General features: G+C 39.9%; 2 protein-coding genes across 3 annotated transcripts in view; one reads left to right on the forward strand and one right to left on the reverse strand.

Annotated features, from left to right (window-relative positions):
* ARFGEF1 (ARF guanine nucleotide exchange factor 1) overlaps positions 1–12677 on the forward strand; it is a 93992-nt gene extending 81315 nt beyond the window's left edge. For both annotated transcript variants that reach the window (XM_065830340.2, XM_071804038.1), the window contains 7 exons: positions 4215–4284; positions 6748–6877; positions 7703–7842; positions 8212–8380; positions 9337–9475; positions 10370–10487; positions 11239–12677. In XM_065830340.2, the coding sequence (XP_065686412.1) occupies positions 4215–4284; positions 6748–6877; positions 7703–7842; positions 8212–8380; positions 9337–9475; positions 10370–10487; positions 11239–11403 (931 nt within the window). In that variant the 3' untranslated portion in view covers positions 11404–12677. The remainder of the gene's footprint in view (positions 1–4214; positions 4285–6747; positions 6878–7702; positions 7843–8211; positions 8381–9336; positions 9476–10369; positions 10488–11238) is intronic.
* A 2645-nt stretch (positions 12678–15322) lies between these two features.
* CSPP1 (centrosome and spindle pole associated protein 1) overlaps positions 15323–26112 on the reverse strand; it is a 66783-nt gene continuing 55993 nt past the window's right edge. The window contains exons 27-31 of the mRNA XM_065830428.2: positions 25831–25871; positions 25462–25525; positions 20980–21089; positions 20636–20786; positions 15323–16088 (exon numbers count right to left, since the gene is read on the reverse strand). Coding sequence (XP_065686500.1) covers positions 15868–16088; positions 20636–20786; positions 20980–21089; positions 25462–25525; positions 25831–25871 — 587 coding nt within the window. The 3' untranslated portion in view covers positions 15323–15867. The remainder of the gene's footprint in view (positions 16089–20635; positions 20787–20979; positions 21090–25461; positions 25526–25830; positions 25872–26112) is intronic.

The following is a 26112-nucleotide window of genomic DNA, read 5'->3' on the forward strand; positions in this document are numbered from 1 at the left end:
TTAGATATCTAATAGATGGGGTGAACAAAAAGATGTTGCGTGTGGACTAAAGAGAAGCAGACTTTCTTGGAACATTGCTTTGTAAATGATAAACTGTTAAAAACTTGAAATATCATATGTGATTTTAAAAAAAAAAGTAACCTGATTAGATTTTAAAATGTTGGGTTTTTTGAGAAGTACTATCTAATTTTTTGGTCCTTTTCTTTCTGTAACAGAAGCATGCTATTCATAGGCAAACTTTGCAATTTGTAATTACATTTGAAGCTTTTTCCATAAAATACTAAAATACTGCAACAGTCTTGCAGATTTAGGTCTCTGTGGTTGATGGTTAACTCGTGTCATAGTTTCTATGAATACTAATCTTTTCATGAGAATTATCTTGCATATTTGGTAGCTCACTTTCCCTTCATGTTGTAACTCTATGTGAAGTTTCTTGGAACAAGGCTGTGCTATTCTGAGTAGGATGTTATTCACCTGCATCATAGAGCAGCATAACAAGAAGTCATGACCAGCGTTATATCAAATATGAGGTTTTTCTTTCCTACCCTACCAACAGTGAGGTGAAACGCTACTTGTTTTCAAATCTTGTAGTCTTAATGTTAAACTGTTGTATTATTACTTGTCCTATGTCTGTCAGCTAGTTTGTAGCATTTGCTTCTGGGTGTCACCTAGTTCAGGCCTGAAGAAAACATCAGTCTTTCTTTAATTTGAGAGTTCTATATCAGCACTGTAAGAGAGCTTCATGCTTAAAGGATAAGTTAATCCACCTGTTACTATCTCACCTGCTTTTCTGTGTGAGTAGGTATGAATTAATTGCATCTAAAAATAATGCCAAAGTAAAGCTGAAACATCTGGGACCTGGCAAGATTTTTTTTTTGTTTGCACTTTAGTAACTGCTTTGGTTTCCACATATGACCAAAATTTAGGTTTCTGGGTATTCCTACAGTTGAATATTAGAAACCCTTCTAGAGCAGCGTTTTGAATATCTTAATCTTTAGACACATTCAAAATATTGCCTTTAGCTATATCTGGTTTGAAATATATGCATTATTCCCTTTGATGTTTATGGCATTCTGGTTTTCAAACCCAAAGGAGGCTACCTGACTCCTTTCATAGATTTCCGTTCTTTATTTCCCATCTTCTTTTTAAATCTTTCTATGCCTTCTTTGAGAACTTAATTATGTTATTCCTTCTTATATTTCTGGGAGGTTCCCAGCTTTTGCAGGGTGAGGTTAATCTTACTGGGATTTTCTACATGAGTAATCCCTTGAGGGTATGTAATCATTCTCCGGTCCCGTGGTGTAGGTACCACCTGCTCTTTTCCAAACAGTTGTTAGGGGGCACAAAACTGCTCAAAACAGTCTTTTCACTTTGTCCATATTTTATTAAAACTGAAGCTTTTTAGATGGGTAAGAAAAAACTATGGTAACAATATGCAAGTATTTGATTGTATCTTTAATGGAGACATCCTACTTCTTTTTTTTTTCTTCTTCTCCATCTGAGCTCTAGGAGGATACATCTTCCTCCTTCTGTACACCTCCTTATTTTTTTTCCTCTCTTTATGGGATGTGGTTCTTTTTCTGTGACTCCGGGTCTGGCTGGCATTTCATATCTGTATTTCTTTTCCCTCTCTTAGCCTTATTTTTGTGGTGGAGCCTTTCCTGCACTCCCAGCCTTTCTTTTATTTTTTGACAACACAGCTTTAATACCCAGCTTGCTGTGGAGGCTGCCCCGCTACTTAGAGAAGGTGGCAAATGCCCCTTTTACCTTTGCTTTCCCATGTTGGAGGTAACACAGTAGTTAATGTTGAAATGAGATAAATTGCACAGTGGTATACATGCAAGTTTTATGGGCAAATGCTTTGTTGCTAGTTGTCTGGAACTGGTCAGATGCTATGAATCTCTGGAGTGTAAAGTATTTTCTGGCAGAGGTTTTTATTAATCTGATCAGGTAGGGTCATGTCTGTTCTCTTTTAGCATTCATATAAAACATCTTCCAGGTACTGGGTAACTTACGTCTTCAATTTAAGAGTTGTAGCATTGCCTGCAGGAGTTCTTAGTTGCAGTACTAGCTTCTGCTGGTTCTTGGCAAGTCACCTTTTTGCAAAGAGAGGTGATCATATTATTTCCTTGTTTGGAAAATTAGTGCTACAGCATTTAGTCAGCTACCACATTCAGCAGGAATCACTTCCTAGATAAGCCCAATCTGTACTCCTGTCAAGCTTCCATAAAATCATTGAGGTGTTAATAGCTGAAGCTACTAACACAGAATCACACAGAATGGCTGAGGTGGGAAGGGACCTCTGGAGGTCATCCCATCCAACAGCCCCTACTCAAGCAAGGCCACCCAGAGCAGTTTCCCCAGGACCGTGTCCTGGTTTTTTTAATATCTCCAAGGGTGGAAACTCCGCAGCCCCCCTGGGCAACCTGTGCAGTGCTCAGTCACTCTCACTGTGAAAAATTGTTTCTTGATGTTCAGAGTGAACCTCTTGTGTTTCAGTTTGTGCCCATTGCCCCTCATCCTGGCACTGAGCACCACTGAAAAGAGCCTGGCTCCCTCTTCTTTTCATCTCACCTTCAGATATTTATATACACTGATGAGGTCCTCCTGAGCCTTCTCTGCTCCAGGCTGAACAGTCCCAGCTGTTGCAGCCTTTCCTCAAAGGGGAGATGCTCCAGTCCCATAATTGTCTCTGTGGCTTTTTGCTGGACTCTCTGATGCGTCCATGTCTCTCTTGTACTGGGGAGCCCAGGACTGGACAGAGTGCTGAGCAGAGGGGCAGGATCACCTCACATAGCCCAGGGTACCATTCTCTTTCTTTGCAGCAGGAGTTCAGTTGTTCAGCTCCTTTTCAGTCCATCTCACTGTTTGCTCATCCAGGCCATACATTTAATAATTTGATTCTTCTTTTTATTTAATTTGTGTTCTGTTTATATTTTATTTAATTTACATTTTCTGAAGCTTCATGAGAGCAAGTCTTGGCTTTCTGGCACTGAGATAGCCAGGGTGAATGCCCTCTTGTTCTTGGGAAATTCAAGAATTAGAATCAGTTCCTCGCACAAATTAGGATGATCTGTCCTCTGCTGGCTCGGTAATGGCTCATTATTCCAATGCGTCCTTTGGCAGATGGAGGTTTACGACTTTATAGCCCAAAATAAATTCCACTGTATTTAGCAACCTCTAATCCAGAATAATCTACAGTTTGTGTCCTGGTAGCTTTCAAAAATTGGTTCTCTGGTGTACTTTATTTGTTGTCTCATTACATGCCTCAAGATTTCATCTTTTCTTATCTCCAGTTTGTCTTTTGAGTTATATAGTCTTCAGTTGTCTGGAGATCAGTGATATGTTAATTTAGAATCCTTAACACAGTGGAAAAGATCTCATATGCAGATACAAATGTCTGTCAAGTGTTGCCTCACACAGATTGAGGCTAAATAGTTTGAGATCTTAACCACAACAAATAACTTTAATCTTACTTTATAACAATAGATTTGATAGAACAAGAAACTCTGGGACCACTTAATCCATTTTCCCGCAATTCTTGTCAGCCATAGCCAACCTCAGTAAGATACAGTTAATGTAAAAGTTCTTCAGTGCTTAAGGCGAAGGTCCTCAGGACAGCAACATGCTAGAGGAAAACAGCAAGAAAGGGATCAGAAGTGTTGTCAGTGGCTTGGTGCCTCGTAACAGCCATGACTCCTAGGTGAAAGTGTTGAATCCAAGGTGGAAATAGAACCACGATTGTGGAACATATCCCAGACAGAGAATGCAGAACATCTCCAGATGTTCATGCTGATTTGTCCTGGGGTAGATGCATTCCTTACTCCAGGTAAAGCTTGAGGCAGTGTGAGAGACCAAGGCCCGCTAACGGCACCAGAGCGCTGCCTAAACCAAATCCAGTATTTCTGCCAAAAATTAATCCACCTCCACATAATCCAGTTGTCTGTCCAAACAATTGGCACAAACGTTGATGTTCAAAAAACGCAATACTTAAATTTTTTAGTATGTGTGAAAGAATAAAATATATGCTTAAAACTGAAATTAGTTAATTAATTTATGGAAGTATCTACATCTGACTCTTCCATTAATTGCCTTCCATTCATTTAAGTTGAAATAAACAAAAAACCCGCCATGTTAAAGTGGACTTTTCAGAATATCAGTTCTAATTTGTATTTCAAACCTCCTAAATTGCGTACCACTTTTGTGTTTTCAAGGCTGCTGACTTGGCGACCAGTCGGTGGGGAGCTTTGTTCTGGATCTCCCTCTGATGCAAAAGAAAAACTGGTAAGCTCCTGAAATTTAAAAAATAAATGATAAAACCTGCAAGAGTGTGGTACAATTGTGTTGTGATGTAGTGTAAGTTAAAAGTACACTCAATTTAAAACCGTTTTTGTTTACTTGAAGAAGTTTTTTTTCCAGATAAAGTGCTATTTAGTGCCAGAAAATGGCAAGGAATTGAGAAAGGTAAGTAGGTATTTGTTGGCAGCAAAGCTGGCTTCCAGAAGTTGGCAGTTAGCTGTTGTCTCTGTGTGTTTTAGGTAGTGTCCTGTGTCTGGCAGGTCTCTGTAATACTACACTGTTTTCTGATTTGGAGTGTGGGTTTTGTTGCATTTTGCACAATATTCTCTTCAATATATTAGCATGATGAGAAAAAGCTGGAGGTGGAAAGACTGCCAGGTAGATTGACTTTTTTTCCCTTCAAATCTTCTCTGGTAACAAGAGCTTAGTCATCAGTGCTTGAAATAGAAAATTTGCATAACCATTGGATTTCTTAGAACTGATTGAATAAACTGATGTAAAATTTGGATTTACCTACAAGTGGCAACCTCGTAGATACTTCACTACTGAAGAGAATTAGTTTGGCTTGGGACTTTCTCACAAGATTGCTACATGAAGTTCTTGATAGATTAATGAAGCATTTGATAACAATTGTTCAAGGATATGGTCCCAGATGAGTTCTACTAAGAGCGACCAACTCGATTTATTTATCTTTAGGGAGTGTTACCATAATTTCCTTGCAACAGAGTGTAAAGTTTGTGATGTCCAGTTGTCATTATACAGGTGTTTTACATCCTTGTGACTGGATGTGCTTGTTGCTGTATCTTGACTCATTTGTAGTGGTTTGATGTACAAAACATTTGATCTAAACGTTGGCTACATTTTTGATCCATTTATGTCAAATATAACAGCATGAAAAAAATGCGATTCTATTAAATGTCTTAGTCATGAATAACTTGAAAGATCTCTTCTCTTTGAAATAGTTTAACATGAATGTTTTCAAAAATCCTTTTTGTCTTCAGTGTTAAAAGACATTTTACAGCTTCAAAATTAACAGAACTTGTATAATAAGTAGTGTTACAGGAATTACATTTTGGATCCTTTCTTTCGGTAAGACAGAATTTAGACACTTTTGATCTAATTTTTCTTCAGGTAGTAGAAACACAATGAAGCCTTCTCCTGTTTATAGACATAATATCTATTAAAAGTATGTTTATACTTCACAGAGATTAAAAACTTGGTTGTTCACTGAAATGAGAAGTTGATATGTTCTTTATAGGGACTGTATGTGTAGATTTAAATCTTGCTCACACCACAATGCATGGAATTAATGTGTATTCTCCAGTGGCACTTATGGAACAAAAGCCAATAGAAATGCTGGGTTATTGAAGGGGACAATAACCACTTTATATATAACTGCGTTGCAGTTAATTGTAATGTATTTTGGTTTTAATTGCGTTAATTACATCTCTCTCTCTCAGTGAATGCTTTCTGCAAAGAAAACCCTTGATTTTAATACTTTACATTAAACTGATCAAGAAGAAAGGTATTTATTAAAAAATAAGCCAAAACAAAAACCCAACAATTCGTCCCAGGAGGTGTTTAAAAGTTGTATAGTCAAGGTTCTTAGAGCCGTGGTTTAGTGCTAGATTGAAGTTATGGTTGGACTCGATCATCTTAAGGGTCTCTTCCAGCCGCAGTGATTCTGTGGTTCTGTGATCTTCCAAAGTTACTGAGTTGTAGCTCAGAAGAGAACACAATACAACATGGAGAATCTGAACATGTTGCAAAAGTCTGCTGAAGCAGCTCTCTGGCAAAAGGATTTTAAATTAGAGCATTTTCTCGATACACATATATTCTCCTCCTTCATCATTTTGCTGTGGTAAATTCCTGTAGCACCAATAAATGCTATTAATAGTAGGAGCTTACAATTCAGAACATTCAAGGGAGTAAAGGTAAGTGAAAGTTAAAGTTTGAGGATACCTCATATTATTTGGATTTGTCATTTAAGACATGTGTCTTCATGTTTTCACTTGTTACAAAAGGAATACAAATTCTCACAGAAGCAGTTGGAGGTTTTTCTTGTCGATCAAGATGGATACTGCATTTCCCAGGATGGGAACCTTGCAGCAAACCTCACACACTTTGTCTGGTAAAAGTCAAAACTACGTGTTGGCTGACATACTGAATGCTTGGATGGCAGACAAAAGAACGGTGTGCAGAATACTGCTCATTGACTTTGCTGTGTAGTTGAGTATTTGTTGCTTCTTGAATTTTCAATTCTTTCTTAGTAGCTCATCTTCTTAGTGCATCTTTCTTGAATGCTAATAGCAAATACGACCGAAGTGAATTAAATAGTGCAGTGTCGCACAGCAGATGTCTGAAGCTATGAAGAGCACAACGCTATTGATGATTAGCTCGCAGAAATTTTCTGTAGGTTAATGGGGGTTTTTTTGGCTTTCTTTTCAGGATACAATCTCGCAGAAGTCGGTAGATATCCATGATTCTGTTCAGCCGAGATCTTCAGATGGGCGTCCATATCAACCCAGCACAGGGCCCACCGCAGGTGAAGACATGAGTAAAACCAGGCCAACAGCAAGTGCGTGTTTTGTACTGATTTGACATTTTATATCTGTTCACAGTAGTATTTAGCAAATGTTTGATATCTTTAGTTATAACCCCAGCTATAACTTCAGAAACATGATGTGGAGAAAATTACATTCATTAATTTTTTGTCTTTATGTACTATGACAGAATCCTGTTGGATTCTTGTGGGTCCACATTTTTGACCTGTACTTTAAAAATCTAGAGTTCAACTGCTGACTTGCAAAATATTAAAACTAGTACTCTCCTTATAATGCTATGTAAATGAGTCCTGTTTTTCATAAGAGCAAGGTTCTTTCTGTGCAAAATGCAACAGAAGCAATAGCTAAAAAAAACAAGGTGCTTATTTAGACGGATTTGAAGAGAGTATATAAAACTATAAAACCCTTAAGATACTTGTGCAAAGTTATGTGTTGGCGCTTAAAATGCTCATGCCTGCTGGCGTTAGAATTTGGCACAAGCACCAAAAAGCAGCAGTGGTAGCGGTGCTGTCCTGAGCCACCTCTGGCTCTTGCCATTGCAGTGGTGCCAACAACAAGGTCACTAATTTTGGGTATTTTTAGGTAACACTGAAAATTTGTCCAATATATGGCAGGTGACTTGAAAGTTAGGAAATAACTTTTTTAAAATCTGCCAGTTGTTAATGTGGTGATCAGTCCTGGATTTGGAAGAGTAGTTCACGTGGTGGATTCTGGGTATGGTTTATTAATGTGCTTGAAGTTAAGCTGTTGTTCACCTTACCCCCAAAACAACTCAAAGAAGGAAAGAAGTATTGCAGTTCTTTAGTTAACAAGCAATTTTCTTTTTCTTTCCTTTAAAGAGTTTCCAGAACAGAAGTTATTTGCTGCTCTTTTGATCAAGTGCGTTGTACAACTGGAACTCATTCAGACTATCGACAATATTGTGTTTTTCCCAGCAACTAGCAAAAAGGAGGATGCGGAGAATCTAGCAGCAGCACAAGTAAGTACAACTCATCGGTACCTCTCTTTTTAACAGCTTTTTCTCTAGTGGATAACATTTTCATAAACTCCTGTGACTTCTTCTAATTTACAGTTTTTAGAAGCACTTGAGAACTTCCAGCAGACTGTTGAGATCTTTTACATCTTGCATTAAATTGTGTTTGTTGTGCTGGGGCAGCACCCTGTGGAGATGAAAACATGAGTAGTTCAAAGGGATTTATGTAACTGGGATTTGGATACAACTTCTAGTACAGTTTTAGGTGTAAATACAAATATAGATGAAAACAGGGTAGGATTGATTTATCACAGGAGCTTGCTGAAGGCAATTGTGAATTTTTACTTGAAATCCCTTTTTTTTCTTTTTTAATAGAGAGATGCTGTAGACTTCGATGTCCACGTGGATACACAAGATCAAGGGATGTACCGTTTTCTAACATCACAGCAGCTTTTCAAACTTCTCGATTGTCTGCTAGAATCTCACAGATTTGCTAAAGCATTTAATTCAAACAATGAACAAAGAACTGCTCTCTGGAAAGCAGGTGAGGCAGTCACCTTGGAGAAATATGTTGCGAGAATTTGTTAGTGTGCTTTGAACTGACCTAAAAATAGATCAGAAGTACTTTGATGCTGAATGTAGAATTGAATATCAGGCTATAACTTTATAACCCTAGAATCCCTAAGGAGAGGAGAGACATCTGTGTGGGTGCGAATATCTTTTTGATTTCCTAAGATGTTAAGGTTTCACAGGGCTGTGACTACTGAGCTGATCCCTGACTGGAAGTGTGAGTCCCGTGCTTGGAAGCTGCCAACACAAAACCCCAAAACTCACTAGGGGGGTTGTTTTACCTACCGCTATATAAATGAAATATATGAAATTTTCTGTAATAGATGGAGAATAGGCTGTCTGTAGTGCTGTGTTTAATCTGTTTTTTGTGCATAAGTTAGCTGTGTTAGTATTTTGAATGGTGAATGCACACTGTGAATATGTGGCAAGCTGGTTTGGGCATTGGTGTTTGGTTACAAAGAACCGCTTCTGCTTGAGTGAGGTAGTGTTAATATTTATGGCTATGCTCCTTGCTAGTACAGACCTCCACTAGCAAACTGAGTTTAGTTATACAGTAACAGCTTTGGAAACAGTAGTATTGTACATATTTTTATCAAAAACAAGCAGTAAAACTGTGTACCCTGTAGATACGTGATTGAGACAAAATGGTCCATTGTTCAGGTGGTTAGAATGCACTGTTATCATATACCCAGCTTTCACTTCTGCCTGGAAGCTTAGATATAAAAACAGGTGCCAAGCCCTATTCTGGTGTATATACAGAGGTTAATTTTTAGCAGTACTCCATTGTACTGAATGTCGTGAACAATTAATCATGTAAGGTGGTGGTTCTGAATGTCCACGTACAGAAGATGCTTAGAAGGAGAAGTGGGGGACTGTAAGGAAAAGGTCAGCTGGAGCAAAAATCTAAATGGCTGCTTGGAATTTCTCTAGGTTTCAAGGGCAAATCAAAGCCCAATCTTCTGAAACAGGAGACCAGTAGTCTCGCCTGTGGGTTGCGCATTCTCTTCCGTATGTACATGGACGAAAGCCGAACCAGCGCCTGGGAGGAAGTCCAGCACAGGCTACTGAAGTAAGGTCCATGTAGCTGAACCTCTCGGTGTGATTTCTGATAGGCCTCCTCTGTTTGCAGTAAACTTACCAGTGCTAAAACAGCATGGTGGGGGTCACAGCTAATAGTAAAGAGTTTTTATGTTGTGTGGAGAGTGCTGGGTCTCCAGCTACTAATGCTGCCTCTGCCTTTTGTTCTCATTACATGTTTTGCAGGAGAGAACAAATGTTTTGTCTCACCTATTTTTCTGTAGGATGTGGGTGGGTGGGGGATTGTTATAGCTCCTCTTGAAAAGCAACTATCACCTAAACCCTGCTTTTTTCTTTCAGTAACCCCTCATAATTTAGGGAGGTGATGCTGCTTGTGCTCATCTGCACCAATGGGCCCTGGGCTTGTGGAGCCTACGGGCACACAAAAGCTTTTGGCTTTTTGCTTATTCTTTACCGTGAATACTAAGGTTCCCCTGAATTTTTTTAGTTTACAAAGTTGTTCAAGCAAGTGTTGGAATAACAGCGGGTTTAAAACCATGGCAGTAACACAGTAAAAATATTTTAAGGTTTATAGACCAAGGAGCAGAGCTGAAAACTACTTTGGTTACATTGGCATGAGATCAGTCTTTTAAGGTCTATATATCATTTTGTCACATGCCTTTTAATACCTCTCAAAGAGCACTCGATACACTTCAAATATGTGCACAAAAGCACGATCGTGTTTTTTCAGCATATTTAATACAGAAGTCCCAGGATTTTGGGTATGAGTTGAACAAAGCTACTGCTTTCCATCACTAATCAAGCTCACAGTAGGTTTCATGAAAGGATGCTGTTCTACTCCGGTATAGTTGCAAAGCAGAAACTCCCTCTCTGCAGAGTTCAAAATAGAATGTTAGTTACTAGCTTTTGTGGTTTTTCTCTCTAGTGTCTGCAGTGAGGCTCTGAGTTACTTCCTCACTCTCACATCAGAAAGTCACCGGGAAGCCTGGACTAATCTATTACTCTTGTTTTTGACTAAAGTCCTGAAGATAAGCGACGAAAGGGTAAGTAACTGGAATGGTATTCAAGACAATGTTTCCAGGTAAGAAGTAGTTGCAACTACTTCTTCACCAGTTCTTCACACACAGTTACATACTTGACTTTAAAAGCTCCTGCTGCTCTGCAGACACTCTTTGTTGAGGAAATATGTGTTAAAACCACTTGACACACACTGACAGTAGTAATGCAAAATGAGGGTGCAGTGAGTGATAAAATAAAATGTGTCTGAGAAAATCTGAAATATGCTAAAATCCATGAGAAGTGTGTGTTAAGCTGCTTTTACTTCTCTCCTGCTGAGGACGACAATGAGTGGCTGATATTTTATTCAGAGAAATAACTCCTGTTTCTGCTTTCAGTGCTACATGAACATCACGTTGACTTTCTCCAAAGCAATTCTCCAGTAAATAAATCCATATTTAGATCTCCCTCTACTTCTAACATAATTTGGCTGAAATATTAAGTGAAATGGGCCAACCACAACAAAAAAATTAACTGAAAAGAGAAAAATACTTCCTCTTGAATAACAGGTATCAGCAAGGATCTGTGTGTAGGGAGTGAACATCTGTCTGGGTCCTTCTCAGCTGCCTCAGCCTTTTCCAGCACCGCCAGCTTTAGTTCTGCAGGTGTTCCTGCCTGTCACTTTGTGGCTTTCTCACCTGGGCTTGGGAGAGCATTTAAAATTCTTCATTTGCAAGATGCTTTTTAAGGTCTGTTGATGCGTAATAGAGTGATTTGTTCTGTGTGTTTCCTCCTCAGTTCAAGGCTCATGCCTCCTTCTACTATCCTCTGTTGTGTGAAATTATGCAGTTTGACCTCATTCCTGAACTTCGAGCTGTTCTACGGAGGTTTTTCCTGCGGATCGGTGTGGTTTTCCAGATATCCCAACAGCCAGAACAAGAGTCTGGAATAAACAGGCAGTAGCAGATGGTGACCGAGTGTTGCTCTGTTCAAAAGTTTCTGTTCCTCAGCTAAATTAAAGGACCAGGTAGCTGAGCCGCTCTCTGGATTTCCATAAAAATGGTTTGTTTGCACGGCAGCGTGTAGCCAAGGGTTAACGGTACAGATGCTCACAGCTGTAATTAAGGCTCGCGACACTCCGGCCCCTTTCTTTCTGGGTGGATTCTCCCCATCGGTTTCTCTCCCCTGGCCCGTGCCGAGCACAGAGCCAGTTTTTAGCACAGTCCTCTGGTCAGCACGGGCCGCGGTTCCTCCCCTGTCCCCCGCAGCAGAGCAGCCGCAGGCGCTTGTGGCGGGTGTGGAAGTCAAATGTACCCAAAGAACTATATGTGTAAAGGTTTGAGCTTCTGCAAGAAGTACAACTCAGGAGAGGTGTATTTTGAAGGATAAGATGTTTATAGTGAAAAGCAAATGGAGATTATTGTTCATGGTAAAAGATATTTAGCAACTATGTCTGATATTCTAAGATTTTTGCACACTCAGGCTGTCTGAGACATTGGTAATCATCCTTCTGTGAAAAATGTACAGAGATGCAGGTCTGTAATATAAACTCTTTAACACTATACAGTTCTTCCTGAATTGTTTTATTTCTGTATTATTGATTTGCTGAAAACCCATAACACTTCCTTGTTTACCAAATGCACTAGAAGTTTGGGTTTATTTTTTTGGGTTCTGTTGTTTTGGTTTTTTTTTTTTTCTTTTTTTCCTTTTGGTTTCGTTGTAGCCCATAAGTTAGTGTTGCTGACTTTTGTCAAGAACAGAGGTAGAAATATCAGACTGACATAACTACCTGTAATATACTTGGTTTAGGGCTTTTAAATATAACGAGCCATTGAAATGATGATTCTTCAAGGACTGGAACTTGAATCACTGCAAACAAGTCTAGGTTGTGTCTGCTGTCACATGTTTTTTGTTTGATGTAGATTTCACTCTTATGTACAGAATTTAATGTTGAATATATTAAAGTAACAAATCTGGCATGGTTTGGGGCTGGTTAAATTTATTGGAAATGTATTCATACTGTGAATTGTGCTCTGATGGATAAAAGACAAGATTGTCAAGCATTCTGTATTACAATGGATGTAGAAATTTTTTTCAGATGGACAAAATGTATATGGTACAGATATGTAAAGTTTTCTATGTAAAAAAAATTCTGTACAACTTTCTGTACAATATTTGGTTCTCATCTGGCATATTCTAATCAGGTTATAGGTCAATAAAGTTTTTGAACTCTTTCATCAGTGCAATCAAAACCCGTCTAATCCACAGCTACTTGTTGTACAGTTTCCTTGGACTCTCATGCAAACCCCAGCGCTCGGGGCAGAGGGGTTGGTGCCTTTTGCTTGACTATGGTGGGTCTTCTCACTCTTGGGCAAATACGGGTTGAAAAAGAGTGTCAAGTTTTAAAGAAAAAAAAAGAAAGGGCGGGAAGAATAAAACTGCTTGTAGGTGAACTAGTCAAATGAACCCTGTAGTGCTGCCCAAATAGAAACTCAGATACTGTGTTTTGCTTTCTGGGAATTAAAATAGTAATACGAAAGAGAATAGAGTAAGGGTGGGTGGGAGGGAAAGGCTGGGACGGCAGTTCCTCTGACTGCTGACTCAGAATCCATCAACCACCTCAGCCGTGTCTGTGTCTTTGCTTTTGTCAGGAAAAGTGGAGTTGGATTGTTGCCCAGTTCTCGAAATTTGCAGAGAAGAGGGAGGACTGAGAAAGTGGACGAGGGAGCCTGACCTCGCAGAGGAATCGATCGGCCGGTAGCTGTTCTCAGCAGGCTCCAAAAATAAGTGTGAGCAGTTCAATTAAATGCAGTAAGCTATGAAAAAGCCAGGGAAGGGAATTAAAAGGCATGACCTGAGACTAGGAGGCCTCATAATGTTAATTGGGGTGGAGCAAAATCAAATTGCATTTATCAAAGTCAGGAGGGGGATAATTGAGGTTATTTTGATTAATTGCAGGTGTACAGCCTTTCTTCTTGGGCTGCATTTCATTTTTTCAGCTTGTTGTGTGATGTTTAAATTTTAAACCACTGTACTAAGCCAGGCCTGAGGTCTTTCTTGCCTGTTAGTGACCAGTAATAATTCTTAGGGTAAGTACAACATGTCATATCCCTGTTGCTGTCATCTTCTCCCCCATGCCTGTGGCAAACTGCTCATGGTACCATTATCAAGGTGTTCCCCATACTGTTTATCCAGAGCCTCGTTCAACAGCTGTGTATGTATGTGCTGTCCACGTATCTTAATTCCTTTTTGAATGTCTGTTCATGAGTCAGTGTACAGTGGCAGTGAATGCAATAGATGATCTAAATAGTTTGGGGGTTTGGATTTGGGTTTTTTTTGCTTTAAACCTTACAGCTTTATTGTTCTCTTCTGTGATGCCAGACCTGTCTTAGCTGTGCTTTGGGTGTTGCTTTCAACTTGCAGTTCTCTAAACATTCACATCCACACTGATGATCAGAAACGTGGGGTTGGGGACAGGAAACAGTTTCTGTATTTTAGTCATGTCAACTTGGAGCTGAGGACTGTGGACTGCAGCTGTGTTTATTTTGCAGATGAGCCCATCATGGTAAAAGAACAAAATCAGGGAGGCAGGTAGAAAAGAACCACTGACAACTGAACTTTGGATATGCAGAGGAAGCTGAAGGAAAGATTTGGAAAGGCTGGAAGGACCAAGAGTATGTTGAAGAGGGGCCTGGATGCCAAAGGGAGGACAGCTGTATGGGAAGAGGGTAATTCACTCTGCTAAATGCTGTTCACCAGTGACGTTAAAATAAGTTCAGTGGTTTCAGGTCCCTGCAGAAGTGAAGGAAGCAGCTTAAAGGGGGCAGGGGCAGAAGGGGCTGTGCAGTGTCCTAGGCTTGCACTGGAGGAAATGGGTGCCAGCCTGCCATGCTCAGTGACATTTACAAGAATTCTTGCAGTTAAATGAGTCTGGCTTTTTAGGGTAACACTGAGTATCTGCCTCTATCGGTAAGTAAAACCTTGATTAAAATTAAGGGAATAAAGAAAAGTTAAACTAGGTAGGCCATTAGATGAGGGAAAAAAAGAAGGCAAGTTCTGCATCTAGCCTGGAGTTAGCACAGTGAATGTATCACAAAGTTCAACTCCTGAAGCAACTGAAAAAGTTACCAGGCATTAAAAACAAGGAGGCTGGCAGGTGAAATGAAATACAGAAGGTGAGGTTCAGCAATGAGAGGCTCTAGGGTCAGGTGATAACTATGTTATAAAACATTTTCACCTTAGCTGCTTAAATTTTGGGATTCCTGTCTCTGGGCATTTCAGACTCGAGCAGCCAGGAGGTCTGTAGCACCTGGGTCTCAGATTGCATCACAATCCCTGTGTTACCTTCTGGCCATTGCTGTCCCAGCAAACTGATGAACATTGAGAAGCCTCTTGGCTCATGAGCCAGACAATCATGGTAAGAACTCGTCTGAAGGGGCGCTTCCCCTGGGAGGGAACGTTCCAAACACATGAAGTGCAACACCAAGTTGAAGTTCTCTCTTTCTCAGCCAGTGCCTCTTACCCTGGCTGTCAAGGTAGACAGAAGCTTGAAAGAGGCACTTCAGTAAAAAATCAAGGCCTTTTTTACAAATTGTTCCTGTTTCCTTGTTTGTTTTTTCCTGCTGGTCAAAGCTTCGGCTTGTGGGTGGGAATTCCTGACCAAGAGGGAAGTCTCATCTTTACCCTTGTTCCGCTTCAGTGTCTCAGTTCACTGAACTCCTAAAATCTCACTTCCAGCTCCAGGTCCTCCTTGCTAAAGCTCTGTGCTTGTGTTCAGCAACTTTTCCATGTATTTTTCCTGTTTATTTGAAACAGGAAAACATTTGAGTTTGTTTGTGAATAATGTAAGCTGAAGCAAATGATGAGAAAATTTAAGTCCTGCTTTTACATGTTTAGTAGCAAAATAATTTATTAACTCTTTAATCAGAACCATAAATTAAATATATGCAACTGTATATGTATTTCCAGCACACAACAAGTTAGGGAACATCAGAGACATTGCTAATAGTCATTTTTCCATGAAACTGCTGAGGTTTCATGCAGGATAGCACTCATCACTGTGTGAATTGCAAGTGCCCTCCTCCATGTTATTTACTCTTTTGGTAAAAGCTTAAAATGCACCTCTGCTCTTTCCAGACAGTTTTGGAGTTTGACTATAAACAAAGCTAAAAATTAATTTTGATTTAATATTAAATACACACACACACACTCGTGGTAAGTCCAGCTCTGAGGCTGAAACTTGTATAAAAAGTGCAAAATATGCCCAGGTGTTGCTCCCACTGCCCACATCCCTGCTCTACATCTCCATGACACTGCAGCTTCTGTTATCTCATTATTGCTACTGCAAATGCACACAGTTTGTACAGGGAAGCGCAGGATCCCCTGCCAGACCCTGGAAAGTGCGGTAGTGCTGCGCAGCGCCGCCTGTCAGCCGTGGGCGGTGGAGAGGCCCTGCCAGCCCAGCGGGATTTCGGGTGAAAGCTTTGCTGAGCTTGGCTGATCAGCCGTGAGCCTGCGCAGCGTCTCTGACGTTCCCGGCCGCAGCCAGGGCTCTGTTGCAACCGTGTCGACGGAGCTGGGACGTCTGCCCTGGTGAGACGGAACGTGCTTCAGGAGATCATCCACCGCTCCCAGGGAGAGAGAATCACCTGAGGGAGACAGAAAGCAACACAGGGATGTTAAAGGGAACAACAGCTTTTCACAGCTTAGCACAACATTTTGTTGTAGTGAACATTTTTCATGTTCTGGGGAACTGGGCCCATCTCAAGGCAAGAGCTAAAGACTCCCAAGTCTTTGATGTCTGAGGCCAACAGCTCCTCCTCCTGCAGATCAACAAGGGGGTGACACGGGCAATTCTGGCTGGGCTCAGCAGAAGGCTCTTGCTTTCCCAAAGCCTCCAGCTACAGGGAGAAGTCAAATCTGTCAGCCCATATATGCACAGAAACTACATTTTAAAATAAGGCCATTAAATTTCGGTGTTACAGCTAAACACTCCAGTAGAGACAGTCTCGAACTCAGGGAGAATTATTTTAGTGCTGGTGAAGAGTGCAAACGCAAACAAGCCTGGACATCACAGCACAGCTCATAACCTCAAAGCAATGTCACCCTGAAATGCATGCTGGGTCAGCTGTCACCTTCTAGCGACAAAACAAACTACACACATAAGAAAAACAAACAAACAAGCAAAGAAAACCAACCACCACATCCAGCCTTGCCTTTGAACTCGGGGTTGTAATCACTCTGAACTCCACTATTCCTTGTTTCAATTCAGTCAGCAGTCGTACCTACCTAATAGCTTTACCAGGTAGTTCTACGTGTGGATTATCAAACAACATGAGTTTTTATTGTATATCAAAATGTAAAAGGATATAAGTCTATAATTGCACTGTTCATTTTTTAGATTTGTAACATTTAATTTTTACATATATAAAACAGAAAATAGTGTAAAACCCCCAGGCCCATAGCAACTGAAAACAGTAATATTTTCTGCTTTAAAGCTGAGTCATGTAAATGAGGAGGTTCTGGGTTGTTGGACTTTTTTAAGCTGGGCTGAAAAATGCTTTGGAGACTCTGCATTGGGAAAAAAAACACAAAATTTTTTCAGAAACATACTAATTCCAGTAAAACATAACAGAATTATATATTCTTTAGTGATTAAATATGTCACTTAAGCAATTAATAAATGTCATGTAAGTATTTGGATGACCTTTCCAAATTTCAGGTTTTTATTCTGCACAAAAATGATGATTATTTAACATTTGATTTTAAAACAAAGCTTCTCTGAAGTTCTCATTATAACTTGAAAGCCGATGGTCTCAGCCTGGGTGTGAGAACCCGAGGCCCGCAGAGGCAGCAGCCTGGTCTGTAGACGTGAAGGGCAGGACAGAAACCACATAATCCCACACCCATCAGGAGCAAAGGCTCGGTTTTTGTGCCTAAGGCGGGATGCAGGTTCTAAAACAAAATGCCAAACACTTTTTGTTCCAAAAAAGAACTTGGCAGTGAATCCACTCGTTCTGTCACATCACAGACATCTGATCATCCTCCAAGCTTTCTCAGTCTGGTTAAAACAGAACCTCTCTGTAACACCTGGAAAAGTAAGCAGAGCTCTCCCTCTCTCTCAGGCCTGTCACCTTTGTGTGACGCTGGGTTTAAAGCTGGCAGAGGGAACCTCTTTGTCTGCTAAATCCTGGATCAGATGAACTCTCCTATGGGCTGGAACCCACTGTTCTTACATACATAAGTTATGGTGGGATTAACAACGGGACATGGCAGGAAAAAATAATACCTAAAGAAAATTGTCTCTTTGCCACCTTTTCAAGAGATTTAGAAACAATAAAAATAAGGTAATGGATTTGTTTTGAGACAAACTGGGGGCTTTAAGGCCAGAAGCCTGCATTTCTACAAGTTTAACTATTGCTGCCTTCAAAGACAAAGCCATTCCACCTTCCAGCAATCAGAGGGAAGAACAACTCTTGTGTCAGGGATAAGATCACAGTGCTCATCACCATATCAGGCTCATTCCGTCCTGCTTTTAGAAAGCACAACAGATGGGCTACAGTACAAAGCTTGCTTCATCGTGGATTTCAACACTTTGGATCCTCCATTAAAAACTGTTCTTAATTGGGCCACGTATAAAGAATTTTCTTTGGAGTTGGCACTGATAATTCACTATTTGTATCATAAAGTCATAGAATAATATGGGTTGGAAGGGACCTTTAAAGGTCATCCAGTCCAACCCCCCTGCAGCGATCAGGGTCATCCTCAACTAGATCAGGTTGCTCAGAGCCCTGTCCAGCCTGTCCTGGAATGTTTCCAGGGATGGGGCATCTACCACCTCTCTGGGCAACCTGGGCCAGTGTTTCACCACCCTCATTGCGAAAAATTTCTTCCTCATGTCTGGTCTGAACTCCACTCTTTTAGTTTATAACCATTACCCCTTGTCCTGTCGTAACAGCCCCTTCTAGAAAGTCTGTCCCCATCTTTCTTATAGACCCCTGTTAAGCACAGAAAGGCTGCAATCATGTCTCCCCAGAGCCTTCTGTTCCACACCTGCAGGCTGGGGACAAGTAGACCTCTTGCCTTCACATGAAATACTGATTGAGAAACCGAGTGGTGTCTGGACTCCTGCTAAACACTGACTGCAGCACCCCCCAAACACTAATCTCAATACACCCCAAACACAGCCCGCAGCACATCCTGCCCCCAGATGAGAACGCAGTCCTGCAGCCTAATGGCTAAAAAGTCTCAAGCAATTTAGGCAACTTCTCTTACATACAGCAGAGTTTCAGCCACTTACCTGATGTGCTCAAAGCTCTGAGAATTCTCTTCTGTATCTGAGCCTGCTCTTGTTTACACGGTTAGTAACATGCACACATTGCCTGCTGGAGAAAGGAGCTGCTGGCTTGCAGAGACTTAATTGCCTGAAGTACTCACCAAGTCTACACTGATGGGAATGCTTTGGATGGGTGAAAACAGGAGGAGGCCTGGTTCCAGTATGCACTAATTTTACAATTAAGAAAACAATTCTAGGGTGGCCTTAAGATTCCCACATCAGTCCCATAAACTGCTGTGAACGAAGGCTCCTTACTGTGCCAACAGGATCAGCTCTTAACATTTATCAAAGCTGGTACATGGCCAACTCCTGGTCATGTAAAGGGAACATAAGCAGTTAAGAGTTCCCTAGTTATATATTTGACAGAATTGTTTTCTCACCACAGTGTCTCTGAGGGTGGAGGAGAAATAACAGCCCAAGCTGTTAGGAAAGCAAGAGGATGCCACAAGGCTTCTATCAAACTCCTTAGGAAAAGGAGTAATAACACATATGCTGAGGGATGATTGATGGTGCCCATGTATTCCAAAGAAAAAGTTACATACAGACATAAATATATACGTGTGTACACACACACATAAAAATTATATCTATCTAATGGCCAAAGCTCTGGAGACCATGACAAACACAAAGCAAACAAAGTTAAAAGTGTAGTTCACATGACATGAGGTGAAATTATAAAAAGTGAGATGGAACAAGGGCAGACAAGTAGAAGTTCACATGGCAAAAATGTCTGGATGGAGTAAAATTAGTAAAGCATTTGTTTAGATCAGGTAACTACTCCTACATTTATACAGTCCTAAAATTACATTCAGCCCTTTGAAGGCAACCATGAGGCTGATGTGGCCACCAGTGAAAATGAGTTTGACACCCCTGGTTTAGATCATAGAAGAAATGAATATGAATGGTGATTTTTTTTAGTGACTTAAAAATCACAGTGAGGCAGTTAAAACAAAGAAAAAAAAAGATGAAGTGCTTGTAAGAGTACCCATGGCAACAGGATCAGAAAAACTGTCAGCATGTGTACTCTAAGTTTATAAAAAGGATCCTCATACCGTTATTGTCTAGACAGCATAGCAATAGCCTCCTAAAAAAAGGGAGATTTCAGGCTCATATGAAAGAATGAATAGCACAAAGTATTCAACTGGGTCATAATCCCTTTGAGAAATTAAAGGCCATTAATGGTTGCCATAATTGGTACCTCATACACAAAGTGTATCTACATCAGTCAGCCTGTGGAGAAGCTCTGAGATAACTCCCAGAGTTTGATGCATTATATGGTCACAAGATGTACATCATAAATTCAAGTGCATATATCGTGAAAGAGGTACCAATATCAGCCTCAAATACTAAATTATCATTTATGTTAACAAAACAGTAGAAAATCCAAATTAACTAGAAACTGATTTACTTCTTTATGCACCATTTTTTGGCATATCTTCATGCCAGCTGGACCAGACATCTGGCTCTCAGGAATGCCAATCAACTCACTCCACATCACCATTATCCACTTGGGAGTTCCATTTCTTGCCACTAACACTGCAGCTGTGCAGCTGGATATCCACATCTCACTGCCAGCAGTGACACGTCACAGGGTTAGAAGTGGTACAGACAGGACAAGTATGAGTGGCTGATCAGACAGAAATTAGAGCATCTTTTCCTGTTACCCTCCTCTAAACTTAATCTAAAAACTTGTGCTGAAGTTTGCTGAGGAACCTCCCGCACCAGCTACAGAGCTCTGTAAATAACTCCTATGTTTGAGCCAGCTCACTGTTCAACTACAGGCAGTCTATTAATATTTGTTCCTTTAATTATTGTAATTACGTTGTATTCACCGCATCATCTCTGCTACACAGAGCATACCTGAGTAAGCAGATTTCTGCTGGAGCTCAGTCAGCCTATGCAATCGTTCTTCATTCTTGCCTTTCAACTGATCAATGTCGAGGCTGAAGCTGGAGTGCAAAGAGAAGCTGTTGGCCTGCAGCGGCGGTGTCTGGCCCGGTGGAACATCCTCCTGTAGAAAATCCAAAAATGCCCAAATCCTCTAGTTAAACAGCATCCTTTTTAAAAGGGCAAATAGCTACATAAGCTACAAATGTACACACTCAGTCTCCATGTGATGTAGCCACTAAGGAACCACAGGAACTGTCTGGTGTTAGATCTGTGGCCCACCTCCGTATTTAAGCCAATCCAGTTATCATACGTACAGCGCACTCCAAAGCTTTCTGCCTCATTCGTCTCCTCTCCCTTGCAGAAGGTGGAAGCTGTGGTGATAAATTAACTTCTTCTAAGGCAGGAAACGTTTCCCCATTAGCACCTGGAAAAACAGGAGAAATCATTTGTGAAGGAATCAAAACACTAGACCCTGCTCAAACCTGTTAATGTTTTTAAATGGGCCGATACATTGTTCTTGCTTTAATCACAGGAAGCAAAGGAATGTATTCATTAGGGCATCTTGCATGGTCAGTAATAATCCTGATGCACATAGAAGAACAAGGTACCACAACAGCAGCAAGGGATGAACTTCAAGCAAAAGCAAGGCACATCTTGAGATATTCTCAATATCTTGAGATCCCTCTTTCATGGAGGATACGACATCTCACATCCTTAAATCCACCACCCACCTTCCTTCACCATACCTTGTTTATTCCTAGACCTTTAAAGGAAATGAGTACTCAAAATAGTATCTGTGCTTGAAACAGAGAATCTAGGCAAATCGGAGGCATAAAAAGATGAAATCATGTAATAAATTATGTGAGTAAATATGCTACATGGAATATACATGGAATGATAATGTTACATGCAATATAACATAATCACTGCCTTAATCACATATCCTTAGTCATATTTTAGCCTTTTCATGTAAGAAAGTATTAGAATCTATTAATACAAAAATAAATCACTAAATAAATTTTTTATCATACCTTTATCATGTTACAGTTGAGGGAGTTTAATGTATTTCTATAACAGAAATGACCCTTCAGGTGATGTCTTTGCTTCACACTTGTTTTGTCTGTTTCCCTTTCCTTTGCTAATTCTGAAAACAACTTAAAATAAAACTTTCAGACAGATTTATTTTTTTTCTCTCCAGGACCAGTAACTTGGGGGCTGGTTCATGGTTCTGCCGCTGCTTGGTGGGAACAGTGGGCTCTGGTTTCCAGTTCGGCTCCCTCCAAGGATGGAGCCTCCCAGATACAGGAAAGACTCCACTTAAGCAGTATGAAATCCATTACAAGCAGTTACTGTTTGTCACAACAAAGCCACCTTTTGGAAAGGCTCCTTAGTCTAGTATGACACATTAAGTTAAATATAGATATATATATATAAACACGTGTAAACATACCTACAAACACATACAAACACAGAGTGCTGAACAATTCTGCGGCATTTGTCTGAAATGACACACTGTGAGATTGAACATAAACCACAAGTGTGGAAAGAATAAGTTTTTCATTTCCTAGCAATCTGAAAATAAATTTTACATTGTTCACGAGTTTCAAAGATCTCCAAATGAAACTTTAAAAGTAAGAGTTAAAGAATTATTTTGGTTGAAAACTGAAATGTTTAGGTTTGACAAATAAATTTATCTGAACTTCCTTGATGTCAATTTAACAAAGACAGATATTTTTTAAAAATTCTTCCATATTACCAGTTGTGTTTTCCCTAGAAATAAAACTTGTATTGCACTCTCCCAGCTTCACTAAAGGCACTCACGCTCTTATCACAAATGTTTCAAGTAAAAAAATCAAAGCATTATTTTGAAGTGGTATATGGCTAACAAGCCACTTTCCATAATTCCAGTTACAAGATCAGTTGAACTTCATTATATTCAAAACAGTACTATTAGTGAGAGCACTAAAAATTGTTTAATCATGTGAATTTATCAGAACAAAGTCCAAGCTAAAGAAGAATTTATTTGCACCTTTAGTGTAAGATGCCACCTGTTCATTTAAGCATTGATCACTCAGATCCCGCTACGCAGAGGCGCTTTCAAATCACTGCATTAACACTAACAAAGTCTGGGGTTTCAAGTGAAGCAAAGAAAATGAAAAATAAATTAATAAACCTCTTTATTCCTAAGTGTCTCAAATTTCTGAGCCCCAGGAGATAAATTTATTTGTAATATTAACATCTATTTAAAAATTGAGTTACATTTTAAACCCAGGTCAAAAAAAAAGGTAGTCTTATGCTCTTCTTAGCAAATGAAAAATATTGTTAAAATACACCACAAGCATTTCACAAGAGTCTCAGACAGCGTGAGCAGCACAATTCACAGAGAAGGCAGCCCGCAGATAATGAGAGTTCTTATTTTTCATTTCAGGGATGGAAGTCACCAGATTCATATTCAGAATTTTAATAGCTATTTATAAAGTCCAAATACTGCAAAAGGTAACAATGTTTTAGTTGGTGCCTACAGCTCATATTGGGGAACATGCTTTTCACCACAGCCATAAATGAACAGGGGGAAAAAAAGAAAAATAAGAAAAAGGGGGGTGTGTGGTGTGAATACAATCATAAACTCACTCCATTACTTCATTGAGCAGCAAGAATCAGCTGGATGAGGAGAAGAAGAAAACAGGAGAGAGGACTATAAATGTCATGAACCTTGTGAAAGTGTTGAATAAAACCAAGGAGCACCCCATTACACAGGCAGCAGCTTCAGAATAGATGAAAGGAGACGGTTCACAGAAGGCATAGTGTGGAAATCTATCCACACAATACTGCTGATAGTAAACAACTAGAGGGATTCAAAAATGCTGATTTCGATTCTGATTCCTGAAAGACAAGCTCTTAGAGACCCAGCATAGCAAGACTTACTAAATGCAAACCGCAGCTTGTGAGCCAGGAAGCCCCCAAGCTGGAAGTCGCTTGGGGCTGGGAGAGCCCTGGCAGTGCCGCTCCACACCGTGCTGCTCCTCACCCTCTGCCTCGTGTGCCTGTTCTGGTGACTATTAGACACAGGGTATTTGGCCAGACTGTAGCCTGATGGACTCTCATTAAGCATCCTTTCATTATTTGGGCAGTATATAAGTAATAGTGTTTTCTAACCTGAGGAAGAATGTATTGCAGACTACAGAGGATACCAAACCATAGAATCATTTTGGTTGGAAGAGACCCTCAAGATCCTCGAGTCCAACCATTAACCTAACTCTGGCACTAAACAGTGTCCCTGAGAACCTCATCTATACATCTTTAAACACCTCCAGGGATGGTGACTCAACCACTTCCCTGAGCAGCCTGTTCCAATGCCTGACAAACTTTTCCATGAAGAATTTTTTCCTGATATCCAATCTGAACCTGCCCTGGTGCAACTTGAGGCCATTTCCTCTTGTCCTATCACTTGTTAGATAGTGATAGAGACCAACACCCTCCATGCTACAACCTCCTTTCAGGTAGCTGTAGACAGCGATAAGGTCTCCCCTCAGCCTCCTTTTCTCCAGGCTGAACAGCCCCAGTTCCCTCAGCTGCTCCTCATCAGACTTGTGCTCCAGACCCCTCACCAGCTTCGTTGCCCTTCTCTGAACTCTCTGCAGCACCTGATTCAAATGCACTGAACAGCCTGAAAGGCCCATCCTGTGCCTTCCCCTGCCTGGTTCTACCCTGTGCTGCAGGACTTGCATGGTAACGGAATCAGCTTGAATACATTTCAAATTCTGCTTTTGAATAAAGCCAGAGATAACAATCATCGGTACACAGAAACACATCCAGTTTCATTAAAAAGCACTTGCAGGAATCTACTGCATCTCCCCTACAGAGAAGAATAAAACCTTGTAAGTTGATTTCCCATAGATGATTGAAGAGATTTTCAAGGCACTGCAATGCCTACTAATGGAAAATCAATGCATACAGGCCTGAGCTGGTTGGTTGTTTTTTAAAAAAAAGAAGCGTTAAGGTAAGTTCTGGCCTTATTATTTCTAGTGACTGGAAACAAAACACATCTGAAACAGCACTTTACATACATGCATATAAAGGTTGAATAAAGGGACAAAAGACAATAAGATATATAGTGCTCTATGTAAAAATCTTAAGAAAATTAAAAATAATCTGCTTCACATGATTAAGAAGTGATAATGTTTACAACTACGAAGTTGCAAGTTATGTGAAATGAAGGAATGTGTGAACAGCAGAGAAGCGAGGAATTGCAAATGAATCACTATTTTATACCTATATTATCGTATTTAAATATCAAGCATGCTTGTAAAACAAATCAAAAATTAAATTAATTGCTGGCTCTTAAGACCTTTACATTTCACAGTGGACAGCTCATAATTGTAAGCTGTGATTGCTAATAATTATTTTGTTTGCTGTAGAACAACAAAAGAGCATTGGACATTCTACCACTGCAACGCATTTGCTGAACAAATATTTGCTTTTCCTTATCTAAAGCTGGCAAGATGTCAAAAAAAAGGTTCCTTGACAAGGCCAACATCCCCACCAGAGCACAAAGTGCACAGAAAGATGCTTTCTCACGGAAAACGTGAAGTGATGCACGGCAAGTATTGCAGTACAATTCCATAAAAGATTTGCATTTTCATTTGGAGCCGTAATTTTCTAACACTTTAAAACAAGCACTATAGTTATACCCACTGCAACTTTAAAAACAGCAATAATCATTTTAGAGACACATCATTAGATTAAATGACATGTTTGTACACTCATAATGTGGTTAAGGGGAGGTATAAACTCACCAATAAAAGCGCTATCCGACTCCAACAGTGAATTTTTCAAGAATTCATTCGATGCATTCCTGAACTACAAAAGTGAAGCAGAAAACATGCAAATTCAGATGCCTCAATATCTTTCTGGGGCCAAATTATAATTAAATTAATTACCAGACTTCTGCAAAGCAAACAGCAGCTCTACAGTTTCCTGTGCTATTCTTTACTTGATGACTATAAAAAACCCCACATTTTAAAATACTTCATGTTTTCTTTAAGCATTAGCGTTTGTTGGGGTTGTTTTTACTTTCCTGTAGTAATCCCATTTGATGAAATAGTTTTCACATGGCAACTTTTGTGGCAAAGTAATATCATAAACAAGAACTGCTTTATTCTTACCAGTCTCATGGTTTGTGGGTTACCGCCAGAAGCAGATTCATCTTGATCAACAAGAACCACACAGCCAACGGACAAAAAATTGACATAAAACCAGTTAATTGTAAAACATATTAAAGTTTTATCAGCATATTATTACAAAAAAGTAAGACTACTACACATTACTACTTTAAAATTACACACATTTTAATGAATAATTTAAAAATATTTGCATGCAATGTTTATTCCAGTTCCTTTATGTCAGTTTAAGTAGAATCAGAGAAATCAAACAGAATTCAGCAGTAT

The sequence above is a fragment of the Patagioenas fasciata genome, chromosome 2, assembly GCF_037038585.1.
Source record: "Patagioenas fasciata isolate bPatFas1 chromosome 2, bPatFas1.hap1, whole genome shotgun sequence".
Taxonomy (NCBI): domain Eukaryota; kingdom Metazoa; phylum Chordata; class Aves; order Columbiformes; family Columbidae; genus Patagioenas; species Patagioenas fasciata.